The 24,473-nt window shown below is 30.0% G+C and overlaps 2 protein-coding genes across 5 annotated transcripts; one reads left to right on the top strand and one right to left on the bottom strand.

The window, feature by feature from the left end:
• The first annotated feature begins 4,991 nt into the window (after positions 1–4,991).
• LOC126685984 (ethylene-responsive transcription factor ERF034-like) lies at positions 4,992–5,973 on the top strand. Its single transcript, XM_050379987.2, has one exon. The coding sequence runs from the start codon at positions 5,058–5,060 to the stop codon at positions 5,832–5,834; it is 777 nt and encodes a 258-aa protein (XP_050235944.1). The 5' UTR covers positions 4,992–5,057; the 3' UTR covers positions 5,835–5,973.
• A 9,299-nt stretch (positions 5,974–15,272) lies between these two features.
• On the bottom strand, positions 15,273–24,311 carry LOC126686896 (E3 ubiquitin-protein ligase BRE1-like 1). 4 transcript variants are annotated; one of them, XM_050381182.2, is made up of 19 exons: positions 23,779–24,307; positions 23,149–23,310; positions 22,905–22,989; positions 22,260–22,487; positions 21,996–22,157; positions 21,079–21,272; positions 20,900–20,983; positions 20,676–20,795; positions 20,389–20,575; positions 20,130–20,290; positions 19,980–20,051; positions 19,012–19,088; positions 18,432–18,626; positions 18,170–18,242; positions 18,006–18,092; positions 17,139–17,276; positions 16,855–17,057; positions 16,616–16,781; positions 15,273–15,985 (listed from the first exon to the last, which is right to left on the bottom strand). In XM_050381182.2, exons 1-19 carry the CDS (start codon positions 23,890–23,892, stop codon positions 15,854–15,856), a joined length of 2,640 nt encoding a protein of 879 aa, XP_050237139.1. In that variant the 5' UTR covers positions 23,893–24,307; the 3' UTR covers positions 15,273–15,853. The 4 variants fall into 4 exon arrangements, with proteins under 4 accessions (XP_050237139.1, XP_055962158.1, XP_050237140.1 ...); XM_056106183.1 differs by lacking the exon at positions 23,779–24,307 and having other exon boundaries at positions 22,905–23,035; positions 23,149–23,223; XM_050381183.2 differs by lacking the exon at positions 23,779–24,307 and having other exon boundaries at positions 22,905–22,957; positions 23,149–23,218.
• Positions 24,312–24,473: the final 162 nt, after the last annotated feature.

The following is a 24,473-nucleotide window of genomic DNA, read 5'->3' as shown; positions in this document are numbered from 1 at the left end:
ATATTAAAGCAATAATTAGTTGAATAGAAGGTTCTTGACAAAAAGAAAAATAGGGTTTGGTGGCTAAGATAGTGGGGATGGCCCTAAGTTAGGTTTTGATTTCATTTCAGACGTAAACATTTTGGGGTATTAATTTGCAATTTTGCATTATTAAAATGTGAGGTACGTAGCCTTGTGATGAGCAGTAAGTTCCAAGGAGACAGAGTCACTATTTTATATATGAATTTGGAATTTAAAATAAGTACGACAGAGCACAGGTCCCAGATTTAAGTCACTTTTTTTGATCAAAAATGGCAAATTTAGTTGTGCAAGAAATGGACCACAGTCCTTATATTGATATGACACTCAAATTTAATCGGACATCTATAAACCTAGCTGGTCCCCTTTAACTATATGCTTACTCCTAAATATTCAATCATTTCTTCCCAATTTTTTATATCATGCTGAAAATTTAAAATGTGAATAAATGAAAGAATTTAATTATGTCATTTTATCATCACCCTTAAATATATTGTCATATAATGTATATTCGAGTTCCTATTTGTTAACATAAGCTTAACTTTTTAAACATTGAGCCCCTTCATCAGAAGAGTATTAACCGTGTCAATTCAATCCGATGAAACTAATTTAGAGATTTAATGTCGAAAATAAAAATTTGTGGACTAAATGTTAATAAAGATTTATAAACGAAATGGAAGATTTAGTTCAGTCCCACTAATAGCATGTAAAGTACCTCATTTCTATGACGGAAGGATCTAAGTCTATATAATTAAAAGCGTAGAAATTTAAAGTAAAAGTATAGGAATTTAATGCTAAATTGTGAACAAATATAGGGATATATGTTTTGATAAACCAAGTGGTGTCTTACGTGCGACTCAAGTTTTGGAGTGAAGCATGCACAAGCAAAGAATAGTAAGTCTTCTTTATGTCCATTTTTCACAATTTACAGGTTGTAAAAATTGAACCAAAGATTATTAAAACTAAAATTAAAATGTTTTAAAAGAAAAAAAAAAGGACTAGTATTGCTTGCACAGTTGACCCAATTGGCTACAAAATCTGTCACTGGACCCACCCTGCCATGTGAGCCATGTGTAACATTTTGATGTGTGTTGTTAAAAGTATATACTTTGTGCCTTCATCAGTCCTGTTCTTGTTACAATTTCCAACTAATTATTAGTGATTATTCTTCCGAGTAAAGGGTCATTTCAGTCCCTAAATTTATATGTCAAAATCAATTAATTCACACTTAACTAATTTAATCAATTAAAGACTCAGATCAATTAAGAATACAATTATAGAAAAAAGTTCAAAGACCAGAGTGACTTAATTTTATCTGTAATTAACCTAACAACAAAAATTAACATTCTTAATTGACCTAAAAATAGTCAAAAGTTTAGGATCCGCGATGACCTTTATTTTTATAATTACTATACATTCGTTTATCTCCCTTTTTTTAAACTAATCATATTTCATATTTTCTAATATTTTAACTAAATTAACTAGCTAATCATTAATAAATATAAACAAATATAAATTTATTCACCCTTTAATTAAAATAAATCAGTGATTGTATAATTTGGAAGAATATGAAATGTCACTATTAAATAATGTGTATGTGGGTTGCAATTATTGTCTTCTTCTTCCTTGCTTCTAATTAAACAGAACCCACTTGGTCACTCCTCATATGCCTAATTAACTTAATGTTGATGCTCTATTATTGCTTATATATTCTTCAACTTATGGGTCAGATTTCAATTTCTGTCTCTTTTTACCTTATTTTACATATTTAATTAATTAATTGCTACATATGTATAAATAGTTAATAATGTTCAGCGTGTGATGCTCAGTGACTTAAGGAAATACATATAAATTGTTGAATTTTGCGACCAAAGGTTGAGATATTATTTTTGTCAAGTTGACGAGGACGTATCAACTATGCCTAAAATATACTACTTTTGTACCATCTTTCTGCTAAATTTTCATTTTTTTCTCTCCTCCAATAAACAAATTTTCTTTTTTGCTTTTATGAAACTCATAACACTAACAAGTTTTCTCCTACATAAAGTCATATGAGTCTTATAATTAGTTTTGTTCAGAAATACAAAATCTTTACCAAAACAAATACAGAAATATAAAATAATAATATATAATGTGCATCTAATTACACAGAGAGATGAAAAATAAATAATAATTCATACTATCCGAGCGATAATATATCTTTAGAGAGAGAAGTAAAGATTTTGATAAGAGAGATTTTTGTGGGAGTTGAAGATTTTCAGCTGGCTGCAAAATTATTATCTTTACCCGTCTATTTTATATGTCGTGTTATTTGAGATAAATTGCTCTGTCATGAAAATTAATATGTTTTTTTGGTGTATTTTAAAGCTATAATGTCTTGGTCTTTGGTTAAATCGAGGCAAATAGGTGTTGTTCGAAGTTCATGTTCAAGTTTTTAATATCTAGATGTGATTTTCTTAATTCATTCAAGATTTTATGCTGATTTGATTTTACATGTTGAAATTTTTTATTGGATCAAGTTCTAGCGGTTATATAATTTACTTTTAATTTTTTTTAAGATGACATGCAATCAAAATATTTATGTCTTAGAATGGAAATCTTGTTCTAAATTCTTACAATTTGCAACTTTAGGTTTAATACAAGGTTCTGCTTTATTTTAAAATAAATAGAGATGTAGGGGAGAAAATGTGAAGATTCAAGGTTTTAAAGACTATTCCACATTAAGATATTTTTACCTAAAATAAAAAAGTGAAAAGTGAAAATTTAAAGAGTAGTACAAGAATAAGAAATTAATTGAAGGTAGCTACAAACCATGAGTTATAAATGATGCCCTAACATATTTCCCAAGTAACAAAGAACATATAGTATTAAACATGAGGCCAAAACTCCATGGATATAAAACTGGAAAAGGATTAGTCATTTGTGCATAATTAATTAAGAGGTACAAAATTGACAGGTGAACAGAGTTAGAGGCAATTAATTTTTCCTGTTTAAACTGCAAAAAGAGAAATTAAAGGGGATGATCATCAATAGTAATTGCTCTCTTCTGCAGTAAAATATATTTGGGATATATAACATATTAACCTATTATATATAATTATTCAAATTTTCCCTCACAAATTCTATAAGAGAAAATGAATTTATATATCAAAAAGATAAAAATTATAGTGAATTTATCAAATTTATCATGAATAAAAATATACAATACTACCAATGAGCTATACCTCAAATGGTATAAGCGCTGAACAACAAACTGCTAGGTCGTGGGTTTGATTCCTCCCACAAGCGCTCCCCCTCCCTGAATTATCAAAAAAAAAATACAATAGTTTTATCTAATAAATTTATAATTATAAAAGATGGATGATCTAATTATAAATATAAAATATATTTTACTCTAATTTTATTTTTAATGATAATGTATCCCATAATTGTACAACCAAATCATAAAATTTTAAAATAATTTCTATCCAAGTTTATAAAAATTTGTATGTTGTTATTGAAATATTTTTTGTGAATTTTTCATCAAATATGGACTAGTTTATTATAAATAACTTAAAATATTGAATTATATCTTATTTTAATTATTTAGACTCTTTATCTTTTATAGTTACCTTTTGAATATAATTTTCTTAAACTATAAATTATTTGATCAACCTGTTAAATTTATTTATTAATTATATTTTGTAAATAGAGTGTATTTTTAGACATATGAATTTAATTTGCCATTGTAAAATCAAATAAAAAAATCTATCTAAATAATAATTGAGTTATTACTATATGAGACATAAAAAAAATCAAGAATCTATTGCTATCCCCATGAATCAAATACAACCCTTAAATTTGGCGAAAACCCTATTGTCAAATTGACTACCTCTGATGGTGGGTTGAGTCAATATTCATATATATTTATAAATGAAATTAACTATATGAATCTCCATACGTAGATGAGTTGATAAGACGCTTTTTAATTTAAATAAAATTACAGATTCAAACCACATTTATGTATACAATTATTTAAATTTTAAATTTTTATTCCCACAAACTCGCAAACACAGAGGACTTACATGATTCGAATAAAAATTAGTTTAGATATAAAAAAAATAAAAATTACATCTTATAATTGCGACTCGTCTAGGATATTATTACTAGGAGTGTACATGGTTTGGTTTGACTGATTTATCATTGATATTTTAGATCAAACCAATAATACTGATTTGGCAAATTTTCAAACCAAAATCAAATCAAACAGATCATAAATCACCAAAATTGGTTTGATTTGATTTGATCATTTTTTCTTTACAACCACTTTAAACCATTAGCAAACAGTTAGTATTTTTTATCATCTAAGATAAAAAAAATTAATATAAATAATTATTTATTCATCATAAAAAATAAATTATATTTATGTAACAAATTATAAATAATGACAAACAATAAAAAAATATTTTATAAAATTTTTATATTATAAATTTTACATTTTATTAATATAATATCTTAATATTATAGAGATGTAACAATTATTTATCGATAATAAATATATAAATAGTTATTTGATCGTATGATATTTAAATATATTATTTTTATCAAGTACAATTCACAAAAATAGTGATAGAAATTTTATTTTAAGTTATGATATTTATAATTTTAATAAAAATATATATGTATGTGTATATATTGTTTTGGTTTGGTTTATGTTGGTTTATAATTTTTAAAACCGCAAATCAAATCAATAATCACTTTTTTTCTATTTTCTAAACCAAAATCAAACCAACGACCTTTCGAACTGTAATATTTGGTTTGGTTTGGTTGAATTGATTTGACTTGGTTGTTTAATTTTTTTCTTATATATATATATATATATAACCTAAATGCAAATTGGATTATTAAGCATTTATTAATCAATTCTCACATGTTTAACAATTTAGCTGAACTGTATACTCTCTTTATGCAATGGACCCTTGTTTAATTTGTTTTTATTAAATAGAGAAATTAAAGAAAGAATCATTAAAGCCATACTATTGCTTCCTCTCTACTATTTTATGTGCCAATCACTCTTCATTTTTCTTTACCTATTCAGCCTTCCTTCTTTCATGGAGCAACATATCAACCTCCACTCCACTCACACTCAACACAACTCCTCTTCCACCACCTCCTCCTCCTCCGCTTCCTCCTCCGCCACCGCTTCTTCAAACTGTATAAAGCCTAAACGACGTCGTAATGAAGAACTTGATCAGAATGTCAACAGTAACGAGAATAGTAAAAAAAAGCAAAAGAGTGAGAATTTAAAGCACCCGACGTATAGAGGAGTGAGAATGAGAAGCTGGGGAAAATGGGTGTCGGAGATTAGAGAGCCGAGAAAAAAATCAAGAATATGGCTCGGAACTTATCCCACGGCGGAAATGGCAGCTCGAGCTCACGACGTTGCGGCTTTAGCCATTAAAGGTAACTCTGCTTATCTCAATTTCCCTCGGCTAGCTCACGAGCTTCCCCGTCCGGTCAGTAACTCTCCCAAGGACATTCAAGCTGCCGCCGCCGAGGCTGCCGCAGCTGCAGCTGCTAATTTGTTGCTCGAGACGACGGCGGCGCTGGCTGAAGTTGAAGCTGATCAGACGAGTCAATCGGAGTCAGCAAGTTCGCCTTCGACTGTTACTGTTACTAGTGATTCTGATGAGACATTGTTTGACTTGCCGGATTTGTTCACCGTCGACGGTGTTGATCATAAGAATGAGTTTCTTCATTATTCTCAGTCATGGCAGCTTTGTGGAGCCGATACCGGCTTTCGGCTAGAGGAGCCATATTTGTGGGAGTATTATTAAAGATTTTTTTTTAAACCAAGTAAATAGCTTAATTTATAAAAAGAAAATGTTAATTTTAGCCCCCAATTCTGATGCATTCTGTTAACAGAAAAATCCTAGTTGAGAAACTTGTCAAATTTTACTTTTTTCCTTCCCTTAATTGGGTTCATTTAGAATTTCAGAGAGATACTATACTTTTTTTTTTAAATAAGCAAACTATATGATTGACCAGAGAAGGACAGTTTTTTATTTCTTTAGTAATTTCATATGATAATCGAATATCATACATAAGCTGATTAATCAAAATTGAGCAAAGGGGCGTATAGGTCCCTAAATATGTACATCGAAATCAATTAACTCACATAATTAATAATTTTGATCAGTTGGAGACATTATTTTCTAGTTTTAGACCAATTAACCCATAAATTATACACATGAACGCGTTACGGGCCATAATGAGCGACGGATGCATACTCTTTTTTAGGGAGATTCAAATTAAAACTTAAAAATATATTATACATTTCTAAATAAAGAATATAAACAAATAAATTAATATAAAAAATTGTAATGCTGCATATTTTATAATATTATACTCTAAATAATTTTGATATTCATGGAATTTCTATGCAACAAATTTACATTTTTTAGTTGTATATATCCTTTGAAAAAAAATTATTTTAAACGGTTGATATAGACTTGTTAATAAATAAAGTCTAGAAGTCTGATCTCTCAAATCGGATGAATAACTCATTAGATTAGGCAGTGCCCCCTTGCCTTTAAGGTGAACTCGAGGGTTAATTGACATAAAATCAAAAAAATATTGTAATTGTTTGACTTAAATAATCGAATGCAAAATGTAAAAAAATTTAAAGACTGCGATAAATATGTGCTCAATCTAAAATTGAGTTGGGATAATGTGATTTTTTATCATGATCTCGGACTTCTTTTTTGAGATTTTGATGTTTCTCTTTTATGTTTAGTGCATTGTATTGACTTCATGAGAAAACATTCTTGCTAAGTTAGATTTGGATACCCAAAATCTCATAAAATAAAACTTTAAAGCAATTGATTTTAGTAATTCACCCACTACTTTGTTAAGTTTAGATGCTTTTGTATTATTTGGGTATAATATATAAAGAGAAAAGACTCGAAGCTTGAATTGCATCATATGGGAATGATTGCTTTGGATACTTTTTCTTTCTTCTGTTTTTTATTAAATACAGAAAAATATACAAAGCTTGTCCGGAAATTAATGACAAAATTAAGTATTTATATATTTAGTCATTTACGCAAAATAAACTAATTTACACAAAATAAATAATTATTCTTATTTAATCAAGTAGTAATTTTATATTTTATATTTTTTATGATTTTCGTTTCCTTTTTAATATATTTTACTACAATAGTATATATAAAATATTTAATTATTTAAATAATAATTTAGTTTTTATAATTTAGAATAGAAAATTTTAAATAATCTATATGTATAAGAGAGGAAGATCTTATGGAATAATTAACCAACATCATTTTTCTTGCATGATTAGGCCAAAGAGACTTGTGTGTATATATTTAAAACTGTGTGGACCTATATATTTGCCTAATAATTTTACAATTTACAAAAAAAAAAAATTCTATGTGAGAGGAATATATAATAAATTTAATCTAAATAATAAAATCTAAAATATTATAAGTATTCAAATAAGGGGACAACACTACCTATCGGTCTCTTTTTTTAATTTCTTTTTATATCTTTCTCCAAATTAAAGAACCTCTCTTTAGCGAAAGTGTTATGCAATTTAGAAAAGTAAAGGGACCTACTTGGTTATTTTATCCCACTAAATGTATTAGTGACAATTGACCTCATACCATCAATCAATACTATATAATATATCATCTGCCTTCTAATTTCTATTTCTTCATCATTTGACATGTCTTACATGTTGCATTAGGTCATTGGCTAAAAATTTTAAACGACAAAATTACATATATACCTATATATTCAAATATTAGTGTGATTCTTAATTGCAAATACTTCCCTGAAAATTGCATATTGTCTATTAATTCATCATCTCATGCCTTTTTATACATAATTTGAAAGGGAAAGCATTTGTGAAAAAAATTGCACTCATGACATTAATAAAATATTTATTAATATTTATAGTTTTATACCATTTGAACTACTACTCATTAGTTATTTCATACTTTTATATAAGGGTTAATTCCTAAAAAAATCACGAACTTTACACGAAATTTTATTTTAATCATGACCTATAAAAGTTGCCATTTAAAGACACGAACTTTCATATTGTTTCAAATTCATCATTTCAGTGTATTTTTATTGACTAAATTCTTCACTAAACTATTAATAAAGACCCAAGTTATTAATCAACATTAAATCTTATTATCTTCCAGTTAGAGTATCTAGGATTAGGAATTTTTAGTCAGATAAAATACACCGAATTTTACTTTGGTGATAGATTTAAAATAAAATGAAAGTTCGTGCCTTTAAATGACAACTTTTAAAGGTCATGATTAAAATGAAACTTCGTGTAAAGTTCGTGATTTTTTTAGAAATTAACCCTTTATATAATGATGATCTATCATTATAATTGTATATCTATTTTCATGCGAGCAATTAGTTAATTCTCAATAATTTTAAAAATATGAAAGTTTCAAGTTGCGATAAAAAAAGGCTTAATTTCTTAAAAAAAAAAACTCACCTTGCATTTTTTTTTCTTTTATACCCTGATCTTGTAAAAACACCATTTGTACCCAATTTTGAGTTTTTATGTTCATCTCTACCCAAAAGTATTAAATTGTACTCTTTTCATTTGAAAAAGAGTTTAAAACAATCCTTTATTTTTAACTTATATACTAATGAGATATTAATAGTACAAAAATACCATCTTCTTCAAAAAAATTAAAAATAATAATAATTTTTTTAATTTTTTTAAAAAATATTTCCCAATTTTTTTTAATTTTTCTTAAATATTTCCGACAAAAAAATTAAAAATAATAATTAATTTTTTTATTATTTTATAAAATTAAAAAAATTAATTAATTATTTGGATGTATTTGATTATTTTTAAGTTTAAGGATTTATTTATATTTTTTAAAAATAGAAAAAAGTATGTTTTAAACTCTTTTCCAAATGAAAAGAGTACAATTTAATGCTTTTGTGGGTAGAGATGAAACATAAAAATCTAAAATTGGGTACAAATGGTATAAGGTCAGGGTATAAACGAAGAAAAAGTATAAAGTGAGGTTTTTTAAGGAATTAAGCCATAAAAAAAATCAAGTTTAATGTTTTGAAGAAAAAACAATAACTTTGAAATGTCAAATCCAACAAGGATCGATCAAATCATGGAAAAAGTTGAAAGAAAATTATGAATTGACATGAAATTCAGATTAATAATTACAGCTGGTTTTGATTGCAATGAATAAAACCACAAGGTTATATTTAAACGTGGAGGATTAAGTCAATAAACTAATAATTTTTTACCATGGTACGTCTTAATTTAATATGATTGGAAAACTAGTAGTAGTAATTTAAAATTGGATTTGCAATAGCAATCATGCAAGCTGTTAAAGAATATGATGAAAGAAAAGACAAAAGAATGAGACAGTAATAGTGAGCTAGCAAGCTATACTTGATGATGAAATTAGAGAATTAATTATAATAATTAAAAGACTAAAAATCATATCATTACTCAACAATTGTTTTTAGTAAAAAATGAGTTCAAACTTAATAATTTAAGGTTTTAGGGTTAACAGCCCTAGAGGCTAATTCAACATTTAGCTAATTAGATCAATTAACTGAACATATAGGATGGGGTTGGCTTGTCAGCTTAGTCCGAGACAAACTGACTTAATTACCTAAAACTCAAATTCTACAAAGTAATTAACTATAACATTCCGTAGCATACTAATGAGCTATAACTCAAATAGTATAAACGCCGAGCATCATTCTGATAAAATTGCGAATTCATTTTTTTTCCATAAACATTCAGTTTGGTGCAGTGAAAAATCAAAATTTAAGAGGAAATATTATCCTTTGCTTGGGAATGAAGGCAGACATAGTGTAATATTAATTAAAAGCTAAACTTCTATATCCAAATTAATGGATAATTAATTTTCAGGATATCCAAACTAGTGTTCTATTTTCATTTAATGACTCAATTTTAATTTGTTTTATTTTGATTTTAAACTTTAATTCCATTTAAAATGAAAAATCAGCGGTCAAAATTGCATACGAGGCCATCAATTTTTGCCATGTGGAGATTAGCTTTTATTTATTTTTACCTAAAAATCTGTCATATGTGTATAATTTTGTCTCAATAGATAAATTTTAGGTCAACTTATGTATAAATGATAAATTTTCAGATTAAAATATTTAAAAATAGGTCATTCATATTTTTTTGTCCAAACATCTCACGTTTAATTAAAATTAAAGTTAAATATTATATACATTTAATAATAATAAAATTAATTAATTTAATTTAGAGATATGGTTTGATTTTGATTAGATTATTATGTGATTTGGTTAGGAGTGTTGCCACATCAGTAATTCGCTGAGTTTGCAATGACTTGACAGACATGTTGGCAAAAAACTGATTCGGTTCAAGAAATGGTTATAAAAGATATATAGCAAATATGTTAAAACGGCTAATCCTACCGAATTTTAAAGGTGTTTATGACTGATAAAAGCTGTAAATATTTGATATTTTATTGAAATTAGGTCTTAAAATGAAACGTATTAAAGTTTGCTCGGCAAAATGAAATAAGAAATAGTTTTAGATATCCGGAGAATCAACTATCGCCGGATTAGTAACCGCACTAATCAACCCTTAAATAATTTAGAAATGGACAAATTAATTAGTAGGTGAAAAGGAAAATAAAGGAAATGAAGGAACTTTAATTAAAATAATTAAGCAATTTGCATGTGGTTCTTGTTGGATTAGAGGAGTTTAATTAGCCATCTTTGACAAGATCTTGAAAAAATTACTAAAATCTTTGGTGGCGTCACTACCTTTCAGGATTAGTCGCCGTCTTATTGTCGGAATCATCGCCAGAAAACAAGCACAGAAACAATAACGACAATGACATTTTTTTAATCATTTACTACCTTATGAAAGTATGAGGGGGACAAAGACAAAAATAAAGTAATAATTGTAATTTATTTATTTTTATTCTGGTTCATTTAATAATTTTTAAATCATAGAAATTACTACTACTATTTTTAAAACATAATATTAATTAAATATATAATTAATAATGGATTAAATAATTAACATGTAGATATGGTTAAAGAAAGGATAACTAACTTATCTATTTTTGTCTTCAAAATTCTCTGATGTCTTTGCTTCAAAAAAGAAAAAAAAACTTTTCTATTTTTGGGTTAATGTAGCATTGTTTTTCGCGTTTTTTTCGATTTAAACATAAATTATAGATCGTCTCAACTAATAGCACAACCTCTTATTATGTAGCATATCTAGTATAAATCTTTAAACGACGTTGTTTCGATCGTCGGTACGACCAAAACGACATCATTTTTAAGAATGCATATCGAACTATAGAATAAATTTTTAAAAAAAATTATGCTAATGGATGAGATATTTTTAAATTTGTGTTTAAATAAAAAACGCAAAAGACGTTAGCCTTCTATTTTTTTAAAGCTTATGAACATTTAGTAAGTTGTATATACCAAATATAAATAGAAAGGAAGCAAAGAATCCATTTCTTTCCCTTTTAATTTGGAAATTAAAGAGGTGCACCAATTGCTTTTTTTTTTTCTCCTTCAAACACTAGACACTTGTATGCTTTTCATGCATATGTTTATCTTCTTTTTTCCCTTTCTATCTATTAATTTTAACTTGAAATATTTCTTTTTAATATCATATTATTATAAAAGATTAAGATCTGATTAGGGGGATGAGCATCTGTCTCAATTATTTAAAGAAGTTAATTAAAAAAAGAAAGAAAGCTCACATGTAGAGTAGAGCTAATTATAAAGAAAATCATATGATATGATATGATGTATGCAGGGATTATTATAATTGTAAGCATGATTACTAATTATGATTATTTGGTTTGCTGCCTTTTCCGAGGCGGCAGCTACAAATAACATGCCTTCTATAAAATTCATAATCGCTTATATCTAATGGTAAAATTTATAAAAATAAAGTAATCATAAAATCTACCCAAAATTTAATTCTTTGTTTTACTATCAATTACAGAATACTCTCTCCGTTCTTTTTTAGTTGTCCATTTAGCAAATTTTATTTGTCTACAAATAGTTGTCCATTTTAAAATCCCATGTGATATTAGCTACTTATCTTCCAAGTTTATCCATTCCTAATAAACGACTCTATGTTTTAATTTAAAAGACATTTATTAACTAATGGAGCTATATTAGTATTTTTCTTTATAAATTAAAACAAAAGAAGCACTATCTTGGTATGTGCAATATTGGCTAAATGGACAACTAAAAAAGAACGGAGGGAGTATATATACTTCCTCCATCTCGTTCTAATTTTTTTTGTTAAATTTCTAAAAGTTCTATTTGTACTTTTAGATTAATTTTACATTAGTTTCTCTTTTTTATCCTTCTTTTTATGCGTCATGTTAAAATAAAATAAAAAATTACACTATAGTAAATGAAAATAAAATAAAAATACATTAATAATAATTTTTAATATGTATGTATAATGAAATAGAACTTCTAAAATGAGACGGAGAGAATAATAATAAAAATTAAATACCTTTATTTTTCTATTTAAATTTTTGATGATATCCTATCGCTCACTCTTTTCTTTTTTGCATTTTAAATTATATATATATATATATATATATATATATATATATATATATATATATATATAATCTTTTGGAGTATTAAAATTCTTTTGTTTTTTCACATATATTTTTTGATACAGGAGATTACATGAGGTGTTCTATTTCTAGGTGGATCTTAACTATGAGATGACACATTTAAATATTCTACAATCCAAACTTATATAATTATTACAACTTTAGTATTATATTATAAACATAAATAATTGATTAATATATTAGTCATCTTTGTTATTTCATTAATACTAAATTATGATATTTGGTATTATTGAGATTATTTTATAAATTATGAACTTGTAAAACACAAATATGAAACACAATATTCTACCTTCATCTTTATTATCATCAAAGGGATTATTGAATAATAGAAAAAAAATTATTTATATGGATGCTGAAACAGTGACATCATAATATATATTACGGCGTTCAAATTAGTATTTTTTTTTATCATAAAATTATCTAGTGTTTCGAATTGATTTGTCAAATACAATTTCTTTTATGATTAGCACTTTAGTATGATATTATGCTAACGGCTTTTTTACAGTTACTCTTTTTTGATCTATTTCGTTAGTCTCACCATTAGATAAAAGTGATAATAATAACCAATGAGCTATTGCTCAAATGGTATAAGCGTTGAACAGCAAACTATCAGATGTCCCCTCCCCAAATTATAAAAAAAAGTGATAATAATGCCTGCATGAATTTTTGAGTAATATATGCCAAATTAATTCATCTAATGGTGATAAATAGGTTTACATCATCGTGCAAAAACAAAATAACTGGAGAAGCCCCCTATATGCTAAACTCTAAATTGGTAGATTAGGCACTACAGAATTGTAGTATTCTATAATTTTAAAAATATCAAGTATAGTGCAACGAGTTATAATCATAAAAATTAAGATCGTGGTTGAAAAGAAGAATAATAAAGATGAACAACTAATTCTTTTGGGATCACAACTAATTTATATATAAAGGTAGTTGCATAAGACATATAAAAACTGTTATATTCCTTTTGCAGGGTTAATCAAAGCATGTGCCTTAAATTAACTTACAACACAGATTGTCTAGATCTCTATCAATGCCTTCTTTTTTCTCCAAATATATAAAAACAAACAAATTTATTACTTAATTGAAAAAGAAAGCAAACAATGTTTGGTAATTCTCAAAATCCAAAATTATTTGTTTTTGTATAAAAACAGGCATGTCAAGACAGGTGTGTTTGTTTCTTGTACAAGTTAGTTAGATACCCTAATTCAGAAAATTGATTTATGGCAATTTCTATAAAGAAAAAAACAGGGGAATCCAATGCTCTTTAATTCCTTGGATATGTCTAGAAATTAAAACATACATATATAAATGTGTATATCTTTATTGGAACATATAGAGTAAAATGTTCTATAGTTAAATTTATATATGTATAGATATTAAAAATAATTATCATACAATTTTTTTATAAATATTATCATATTATTATAAATAGACAGTGATATAAAAAGGGTATTATATCAAATTAAAAATATTTATAGTTGCATAATCTAAATTTTTTTACACACGTATTGTTTGTCACTTTTTTGTTTCACTTTTTTGTTTCATACATATTCATATATTAAGAATAAATTAAATGTGATACGTAATTATTCTTGGGATGTTAAAAGTAAGAAAATGTGGTAATAATTAAAAAAAGGACATTCTTTTTGGGATGTCAAAAAGTATTAAAAGTGACAAATAAAATATAACGGAGGGCGTATTATACCAATTTTTTTATTATATCATCTTTTCCGAGTACATATACAAAATAAGATGTTTTTTTTTTCACAATTTATATAATTAAAATGACTAATTACTATTTTATATATTTTGGGTGTAAGTCAAATAAAAACTTTCATGAAAAAGAAGATGGTTTAAATAGGATAAATGGTTTGATATGGCAAGAGATCTAATCGAGTCCGGTCGAGTTGAAATACTCTTAAGTTCGAGTTCAACTTTAAAATTTAAAATTCGAAACTTGATTGAGAATAATTGGAGCTCAAATTGAATCAAGTTTTATTTAGAAGCTCGAACTCGAATTCAATATAGAATAACTGAAATTCGAACTCGAGTATAATAATTTGAGATTCGAACTCGACTCAATCATTTATATAAATATTTAATATCAAATTGTAATATGAAAATGAATGTATTATTACAAACTTATATATTACTCCTAAAATAAAATAGAAAATCGATTAGGTTCACAGAGTTAACAAGCCGAATACTTTAATACTCAGATTAAGAATAATAAATAAACTCAAGTAGCTCTATCTCTAGCTAGATTCAGAATATTGTTTGAATCAATTGGTAATTGGGTAGAGCTGGTTACAGTTAGATCACTAAATATGCGATGTGCAACGTACTAGGTATGTTAATGTCAAAGATGACAACCTTGATAGTGAGATTTGATTAATGTCATTTTCACAGTATGTACCCTTGTCCTGTAAGACCATGCTGCCTAATTCACACCTTGTTGCTCACTTGCCTCATTTTCCACCACTTAAAAACCGGTCCACATTAATAATAATAATAAAGCACATTAGGATTATTACAAATGAATAGGAACAATCTATAATCTGACATCTCGCACAAATTATTATTATCATTATCATTATGATTATGATTATGATTATAAAACACCACTAATTCGTTAAAAAAAAACACAACAGAAACTAAAATTTCTAAAAACCTAACGTAATGTGTTATACTAAAACCTGTACAGCCAAAAATTTATGTTTACTCTCCCTACACTACACTAAACTACACTGATAGTGATATCAATTTACCAATGCAGTGCGCCAATATAGAGGCCTACAACACCAATCGCCACTCTCAAAAGGCGCCTTCTTCCCCAATAATACCATTCCATCAACTTCGAAGCTTGCAGTGGCTCTGAGCGGCAGTTAATGAAGAAACAAGCATCGGCTGGAAGGAACTATGAGGAGGCACAATCAGAGATTGATAAGCAGACACCTTTTGAGAGATTGAGGCACATCGGCTGTATGCTTTCACCTTTCTTTTTCAATCAATTCTAACACGCACAAACTTGTGGCAATCCAAAAGGAACAGCCTCTAATTAAGAAAAGTGGGCGCAATTCAAAAAATGAACCTCGTCATCTAGCAGCACTAGACGGCTTATCACCAAAAGAAAATTCCCATCAGATGTAAACAGGCTTCACATCATTAGACCCAAAACTCATGGTACATGCTGGACACTTGCGGTGACGGCTTCCAATAATTCTTTGTACACAGGGATTGCAGAACAAGTGGAAACATTTTGTAATCACAACCTGATGGGGAACAGGATAAATATTAGAAACTTCTAATGCAGTAATAGACATAATCCAAATCCATATGGATTTTTTCTTCCAATCAGTCTGCTACATCTACCTTTGTAAACGAGAATCCTCATTTGTAATTTACCATGTTTTACATCAACATAAGAGCAGTTGCTTCAAATTGACTGGTGCATTTCAGTTTCCTTACAAAATCAATAAAAACTAAAGAGTTTCCAACAAATCCTAAAATTTGTTTACTTAATTAACAATGAAAATGGATTTTCCATTAAGAAATTCAAAGAGATCTAGGGAGATTACTTCCAAAATTTCCACGTTTTCAGAAACTGGAAGCTTGTGAACTTAGATTGAGAAACTTGCTCACAGGTTTTCAAAGTCCAGATAAAAAAGCCTTAATAGCATTAGGTAAACTATTTTATACAAAGTAGCAGGAACTAGAGACAAAAATTAATATTAACTTGCAACAATCCCTTTGACATTTTCTGTAAATTAACTTGATGACTATGGATAATAAATGAATATTGCACACGATTGTAATTCAAGAGTCTATAACTATAATACAGAGATACAACAACAAAGGTTTTAACACCAAAGTCGATAAGGAAAGGAGCAGCGACTGTTTACCTCTTTAGGTCTTTCATGGCATATACTGCACTTCACAATGTCCTTGTACTCTTTGAGTTCCTGCTGAAGCTTTTCTAGAACCAATGACTCTTCAGTCGGGGCTTGAAGAGATAACACCTTTCTCCTTGCTACTTCCAAGTCCTCCTCTATTCTTCTCTTGTCAAACCTGATAAATAGATCATGAGGACCACGTCTACATTTATAAGAAATTAGAAACAAAAGAAAAAATTGTTCCTTACCTCTCTCTCTCTAGTTCTATCTGTAGCTCCAAAAGAGCTGCTCGATTGCTTTCAACCTTAGATTGTGAATCCTCCCGTGACTCTCTTAATTGATTAGATGTTTTCTTTACATCAAGTAATCGCTTTTGAGTATTTTCTAGTGCCACCGAGTTCTGAATCTTCTCTTGACAGAGTGTTTGAACCTGGTCCAAACAAATTTTCAACTGCAAGACATATTTCACTAGTCAATATGTAAATGTTCTGCTCCAAAGCTGAATCCTCCAAATGAAGTAATACAGCGATACCTGATCTTCGATCCTTGCAGCTTTCACATTATAGAAATCAAAAGAAATGTTAGCTTGCTGAATCTCTCTTTCCATTGTTCGTTTGTCCATCAGTAGAGAATCCCGCAGCTGTCTTGCCCTCACGCCTTCTAAAACAAGCTGAAACAGGGCCAACAACATAAAACCGAATCAGTATGCGGCGGACATGAAAACAGAGAAGGGGAAACGGGACACTCTGACACAGACACGGTGAAACGGTGTTATTTTAAGGTTCCTTATGTTTTTTTTTTTGACAATATTAAGGTTTCTTATGTTAAAAAGGAAGTTATGTGTCCAAAACCCCAAGTTTCTGTCATGTTTCGAAATGGAGAATGTTGATTGAATGAAGTGTCAGTGCTAAACTACATATAATCCTCAACATTATTGACCATTCTAAAAAAATAATTCACACTTAACAAAGCCTACGTGCTTTATTTATAAACTTTTTCGGTTATAGTTCAACATATTATAGTATTATTGGATATGGCCATATTATCACTATAGCATTGGCCAAACATCTCTAAATGATCAACTTATAGGCTAGTGTAATATACGTGGATGTACTAACTAAGACACGATACACGTCATTTCCTTTCAAGGAAAAGGAAAAACTTCAGGTAAGATAATATAAACCGACTAACACAGTGAAATGCATGTAATTATATCTACAAAAGCTGCTGAAGTACAAGCCAATTTGCAAATATGACATATCAATGAATTATGTTGCAAATGCATGTAGAGTAACTAGATTAGAAATCCATGTGTATACCCATGAGGCCACAAGCATTCAACTACGTGAATCTACATGCTGCCTAAACAAATTATGATGGGGTGTGATAATACATTTACCTTAATATTATAATCATCTCGCTCCGTAATTTGATGTAGCAGATGCTGATTTTGAGTTTGCATATCATCATATGCTCGTCCAATTGTCTTGAAGAAAAAAAAGATTAATAAGCTCATCCAATGCTACAACATGAAAGGCCCATAATAGTTGACAGCAAACTAACCTCTATTTCTGATAGGTAAGCTTCATTTTCCTCATTTTTGGATTTCAGAACATCAGAAGATCTAGATATATCGCTGAATTGAGATGAAACAAGATTTTCAGACATCACATAACTCAAAGTGCAATAGAAAAGAAAATTATCAACATCATTCAGCATGCTACTAAACAGGTTGCGAAGTAATAACATTAACATCCAAGAGAGTCAAACAACATGCAAACCAAAGAACAAGATCAAATTAGAATTAATTGTTTCTAGAAATAACCTTTTTGTAGCTTCTAATTTTTGTCTCATGTCAGCAATTTCAGCTTCTGCAGCAGCTAGCCTCTGCTGGGATATGGCCTCAGCTTCGTTTGCATTCTTAACTCGTAATTCCAAATTCTGCTCATCGAGAGAGGATTTCAAGCTTTGAACCTGAGCCCATACGTTATATTCAAGATCCATAGCCTCCAAGACCTCCCTGCAGTTGAAGATCAAACTTATAAACAACGAGCGACTAAAAAGAGATTCTTTTACCACAAAGAATTCACTATTCAGTTCAGATAAAATCATAAGAAAATATATGCAGTACAGCTTTTTGCATTTCCTTACAGAGGTTTCAAGAGAATAAAATGGGGTAGACGATATACTAAAGAATGGAGGATGGAATAGTTTATCCTCTAATAATAAGAGCCAAAACTTATAAGTTATAATTGCTAAGTTGGATGATAGAGAAGAAGATTGGCAACTCTAGCAAAGATTCTAGCCACTTCATAGAAGCTCCATGGTTTCAGTATATATAATTTCCACTACCAGATAAACAATTTAACATTATCACAGGGAAAATTGAGGGAAGCAGCTCTAACCTTGAATCTGTGGATTCACGTCTATACATTTCCAGAATCAGCTTCAACTCTCGATCACTTTCTCTTAGATCTTGGACCTTTTTCGAGAAAAAAAGGGGTTAATTCATGAAGCAAACCTTTGCATATGATACTCCAAAATGAGAAATCGAGGACCAGAATAGATAAAAGTAGAAGGAAAAATTTCAAATTACATTGTCCTTCCAAAATGAGAAATCGAGGACCAGAATAGATAAAAGTAGAAGGAAAAATTTCAAATTACATTGTCCTCTCCCATTTGGTAAGATTGAAGTCAAGCTCTCAAACAAGTAAGGTAGAAGACATAGATAATTCAATCTCTCTTGAAAACCCGAGCACAATTCCAAAGACCAGAATATTATGCTAGTCACAGTATGGAATAACTTAACATGCTGAAATATTAAGCTGTAACATTTGGGTACTATGAAATCAAAGACCATGAATCATAATTTCACACCCAAGCATTTTCTAAAGTGAATGAAGTGTTAAACAAGTCAACAATTAACAATAAACTTCCAGGAAATCTGCTGATTCAAATCAGAAAACATCTCAGTCGTTTAAGAGCTACTATTGCAAGTGCTAGACATACACAACTCGTTAAATGACAAATATAAGGATTTTAAATTTGGCAGTGCATAAATCCTGTTAGATGCTTCTAACAGAACAGTAATCTTCCCAACACAAAAAAGGAAACGAAATGCAGTAATTTCAATCAGAACAGTAGCAAATAAAGACTTATAAAATGCACATAGGATTTAGTTGTAGCCACAAGAAGTAATGCTAAATCGCCAGGATTGACAATGACAGAATCGGCCCTCCAGTACACAAATGCCATTATTAAATGGTAATGCAAGTGATTACAAATTTGCTATCCCATGCCAACTGATATACAAATATTGTGTAAAATCACGCATGTTACGTTATAAATAATACAAGAGGAACACATGACATACCACAGACTGCAACTTTTGTATCTCAGCAACTTGATTCTTGGATCTGCTAGACAATTTTTCACACTCTTTAACCTGCTCAAATATACACAGCTTAAATAACCTTCAACTTAGGACATGAGAATACATGCATGCAAACAATAATATACCCACCTTTCTATCAAGAACGGTAGAAAGAGATTGCACATCAGCCCGCAAAGAATGAATGTTCGAAGCAGACTCTTTGTAACTTCTCAATTGACGTTGCATATTGCTCATTTCCTCAGGAAATGAGGAAACCAAGGCTTTGAATTCAGCAATGATTTCTTTTCTTCCTGAAATAGAGTAATCCACAAGGTTTTAAGGAAAAACTTTAGGTACTAGGGCATCACTGATTGCAAGATAACAATTGATTAGCATCTATATGTATTACCAGGTTCTCTAGATGCCTCTTCCAGCTTAGACTGAATCATATTTCTCTCATTAATCTGTCGCTTGATCTCTATGCCCAGATCAGCAATTCTAGAATCCACAACAGAAGAGGATCTTCGGAAAACATCAACTAAATCATTTTTCATGCCCAATTCCTTTTCTCGCCAGAGAAGATTATCCCTCTCGACCTGTGTTCCCATAGATATAAGCATGATTAGTATGACAGCCATACCCATGAAAAGAAAATGGCAGTCTAAGGCATAAATGAAACTACCGACCAGTTACAACCTGTAGTTTCTCATACAAGGCCTGATACTGGGAGATCTCTGATTTTGACTTTTCGAGTTGATCTTTCACCAAAATGCAGGCTTGTGAGGAAGAAATACACTTCACATTCTTCACCGAGTTCTGCAGAGCAATATATCCCCATTCGTTATACATAATACTGGCCAAGTTGAATGATAGGGATGAAAATAAAAACAGCTACATTCATGAGCTTTAACAAGGAAAACCTGCAATTGAGATAACTGCTGCAATATATTTATCCTTTCATCATGAAGACCTTTAAGTTCCTGCATCCGGGTGGAAGCTTGATCCTGTTGACACAAATTGATTAATATCCCTAGTCTTTCTTAAGGTCAAGTGAAGATAGACAACAAGGGGGGAGACCTTAAAGCGGAATAAGACTTACCAGAAGCTCTTTGAGAGTATACTCCATTTCCTGGAGATTCTTTTGTTTATCTCTGGTCTTATCGCCAGAATCAGGTTTAGTTCCAAGGTTTAGGATAGGAAAAAATGCCCCTTTGGTTGCATCTCTTTCGGCTTTAAGAGATGCCAGGTTAGAATTACTCTCTTCTAATTCTGAAACTGCACTCTCCAATTCCTCTAAAAAACAAAAGTGTAACAGTCAAACTTACAGATTCAACAAACTATAAAACCCTTCTAAAATTATACAACTACCCCCCCCCCCCAATAGTTATGGTATTTATTTAAATACAGTTAACATTAAAAAAACATGAGACAATTGTACCATTCTAGTAAAAAGACAGGTCAAATGATTCTAGAGACAAAGGTCAAAAGAACAATCAAGCTCTAGTACGTGAGAGTTAAATCAGCCTATAGAAGTAATGTCGTATGACACGAATAAAGCTGCATTATGTGCTAAACCTTATGTTCCTGCCGGTGATGCATCTGTACAATATGTATGAACATAAAAAATACAACTCAACCCAACTAAGCCTTAATTCCAAATTAATAGAGGTCGGCTATTGGATTATTTTCTTCTGATCCGCACGATTTAGGGCTGAATCTTCAGAAGGGTCTAAGTACCAAAAAAAAAATGAATATAAATATGATTTCTAATCGAGAAGTCAAAAGGACAGAAACATCCACGAGACAAGTAACGTTTACATTCGTGCTGAGCTTTATATTTAAGTATGTCAAGGATAATATGCATCCACGTAGCTAGGGAGATGATATACAGTCAGAGCAGAAAGACATTAAAAAGCTCTAGAAACGATAGTATTATGGGGCCTATGCACATTTAGAATAGGGCGGCATCTTTCAGCTATACAAACGAGGCCCACTCAGAAACTAACAGAATATTACCTTTTAGGCGCTTGAACTCAGCTTTATTTTTTGCATCAGTGTCTCTGTGGCTGTGCAATTCCCTTGCAAGAGATTTGTGCTTCAAATGAAGTTCGCTTAGTGCTGATCTCAAGTTCTTAACCTCTGATTCTAACTCACAAGACTCCTTTTGTCTGCATGCACCTAGCAAAAGGAGCAGTACACGTAATACACTGAGAGAAAACTTAAGAAGAAGGCGGTCCAGATTAAAAATTAAGTGCATGCACCAGCAAAGCAAACTCTTACCATCCTCTGATATCTCTTTCAAAACTTTTGCATGCAATCCATCCTTTAGATGCCAAAGGTCATTAATAGCAACTACTATATTACATAAAATGTTCTTAATTTTTTCAGAGGAATTTTCTCTCTCTTCTTCCATGGGATTGAGACAATTATTTACAGAGGAATTTTCAGTTGCACCAGTTTCAACGAGTCTGCTCAGGAAATCATCCTTGAAAGAAGATAAAACCCCATCTGATAAACATTTTGAAACACCTCAATCAGAAAATAAGTATGCTTTATAGAGAATTCTCAAAGCACGCAATCAAAGTCAACTAATTGTTTGTGAATAATTTACATCAACAGATATGCTGTCAGCAAAAGACTCCACATGTAAAACAATTTGCAAAATTAAAGAAAGTGATTCAGTTACAAAGGAGACAGATAAGTTAGTCCGGTGCAGCCAAAAGTTGTATACTCAGGTTTCTTAAAGCAAACTATGTTCTCAGGCTCAAAAGGTTGAAGTCGATAATTCTGTGTGTGGCCACTATCATGCCCTTACAAGAAGTAGACAACCTTATCCGTTACTCTCAAGATCCACAGGAGTTAAAACAGATAACAAAAATAGTGTAAAAAAAATACATATAATGTAGCGATTGAATCAATCCTCACCCTCATTAATTGGACACTTGCTAATGTTCTGCCCGGCCATAGACTCTCTTGTGCTGATGGAATGCGCTTCCAGGTCAGTAAGCAGCTATTGTAAAAAATGAACCCAATTTCTCAGAAAGTAATATCCAATACTGTACGATAAATAAAAAATGACATCACAAGTAATTTTCCTTTTTTTCTTGGAACTGGTACATATAATATAATATAAAAATAAGAATCAGAAAAGCAAAAACAGACGAATTACCACTCCCCAAGAATTATTGACAGCTTTCAATGTCGGACCATAAGGCTGTTGCTTCTCTTTTAAACGTGAGCACTTATTTTCTAATGCACAATACTCAACCTTTTGAGCTTCTAATTTCTGTACAAGCTTTTGATTCTGGAACTGAAGAACCGCAGCATCAAGCTACACCATTAAAATATCAAAGCATGAGCTAAAATGGAATTGCACTTTCTCATTTCACATGAGATAAACAATTAAAACAAGAGGCTGTTTCACCGATTCTGAAAGGGAATGCCACTAAAGAGAAGAATTCAAAAGAGTCATGCAACTAACAACCCAATTTAATGGTTCTGAAATGAATCTTGTATTCATTGAATGATATGAATTGGATGCCTCAACAATCTAAACCGTATGAAACGAAGCTTGTATGTTTCATGCCCTTAACGATGCAATTTCCTTAAAAACAATATAAAGCATAAATCATGGTCTTTTTTAAACTAGAAATGCATGATATCGAAAAATTAGATAACAAAAATAGCAAACTAAGCCACATAGAGAAACCTACACGGTTTCATTATTCTACATAAAATCAAAGTTGAGTAAATAATCAGAAATCAATCTGAACAAAAAAAATCAACACACTAACAATACCTTATTATCTTCAGAGGAGTGAGAAAACGGCTGCTTCTTAGCCATGGCAGCCGTGGGCGAAGATATAGAGCTAAAGAGACGCCGTTTTCGGTCAGGTTCACCAGTACTCCCCATTAGAAACCCTAACTCCTCAGCTTTCACTCACATTAGGGCAAACAACCACACACACTAAATTCCACCACAACATAAAACAAAACCTAACTCAACCAGACAAACAATAAAACAAAATCCAATACAGCTAACCAATACTTAATCGAAACCCTAATTTAAAGAATCCCAAACTTCTTCAAATTCACTCCAAAACCCTAACGAATTAATTGATTTTTAAAAACCTAAATCCGAACCAATTATGTTTGATAATCTGTGGAAGGCTGAGTGGGTTTTAGAGCTGTTTATGACTGTTCTCTCTCTAAAAAAGAGGGCTGGCAGTTATCTGATCTCTCTTTCTCTCACTAAAGAGCTTCAACAAGAGAAACTAAAACGCAAGCTTTTTAATTTTTTTTTTGGTTGTGTAGAGGAGCTTGGAAATTCGTTTAATTTTTTAAGGGTAATTTTGGTAATTAAAGTTGAAAATGAGCCTGCACTCCTGGGAGAGTGCGATAGAGTTACTAGAAGGGGAGAGAAGTGAGTGAATACTGGCATCTGATTGGAGGAGAGTGCGACAATGTTCCACGACTCCGTTCTTTTAACTTTGG

This window comes from Mercurialis annua, linkage group LG6 (genome assembly GCF_937616625.2).
Source record: "Mercurialis annua linkage group LG6, ddMerAnnu1.2, whole genome shotgun sequence".
Taxonomy (NCBI): Eukaryota; Viridiplantae; Streptophyta; class Magnoliopsida; order Malpighiales; family Euphorbiaceae; genus Mercurialis; species Mercurialis annua.
Note: the sequence above shows the minus strand (reverse complement) of the source record. Positions and strands in the feature narration are given on the sequence as shown.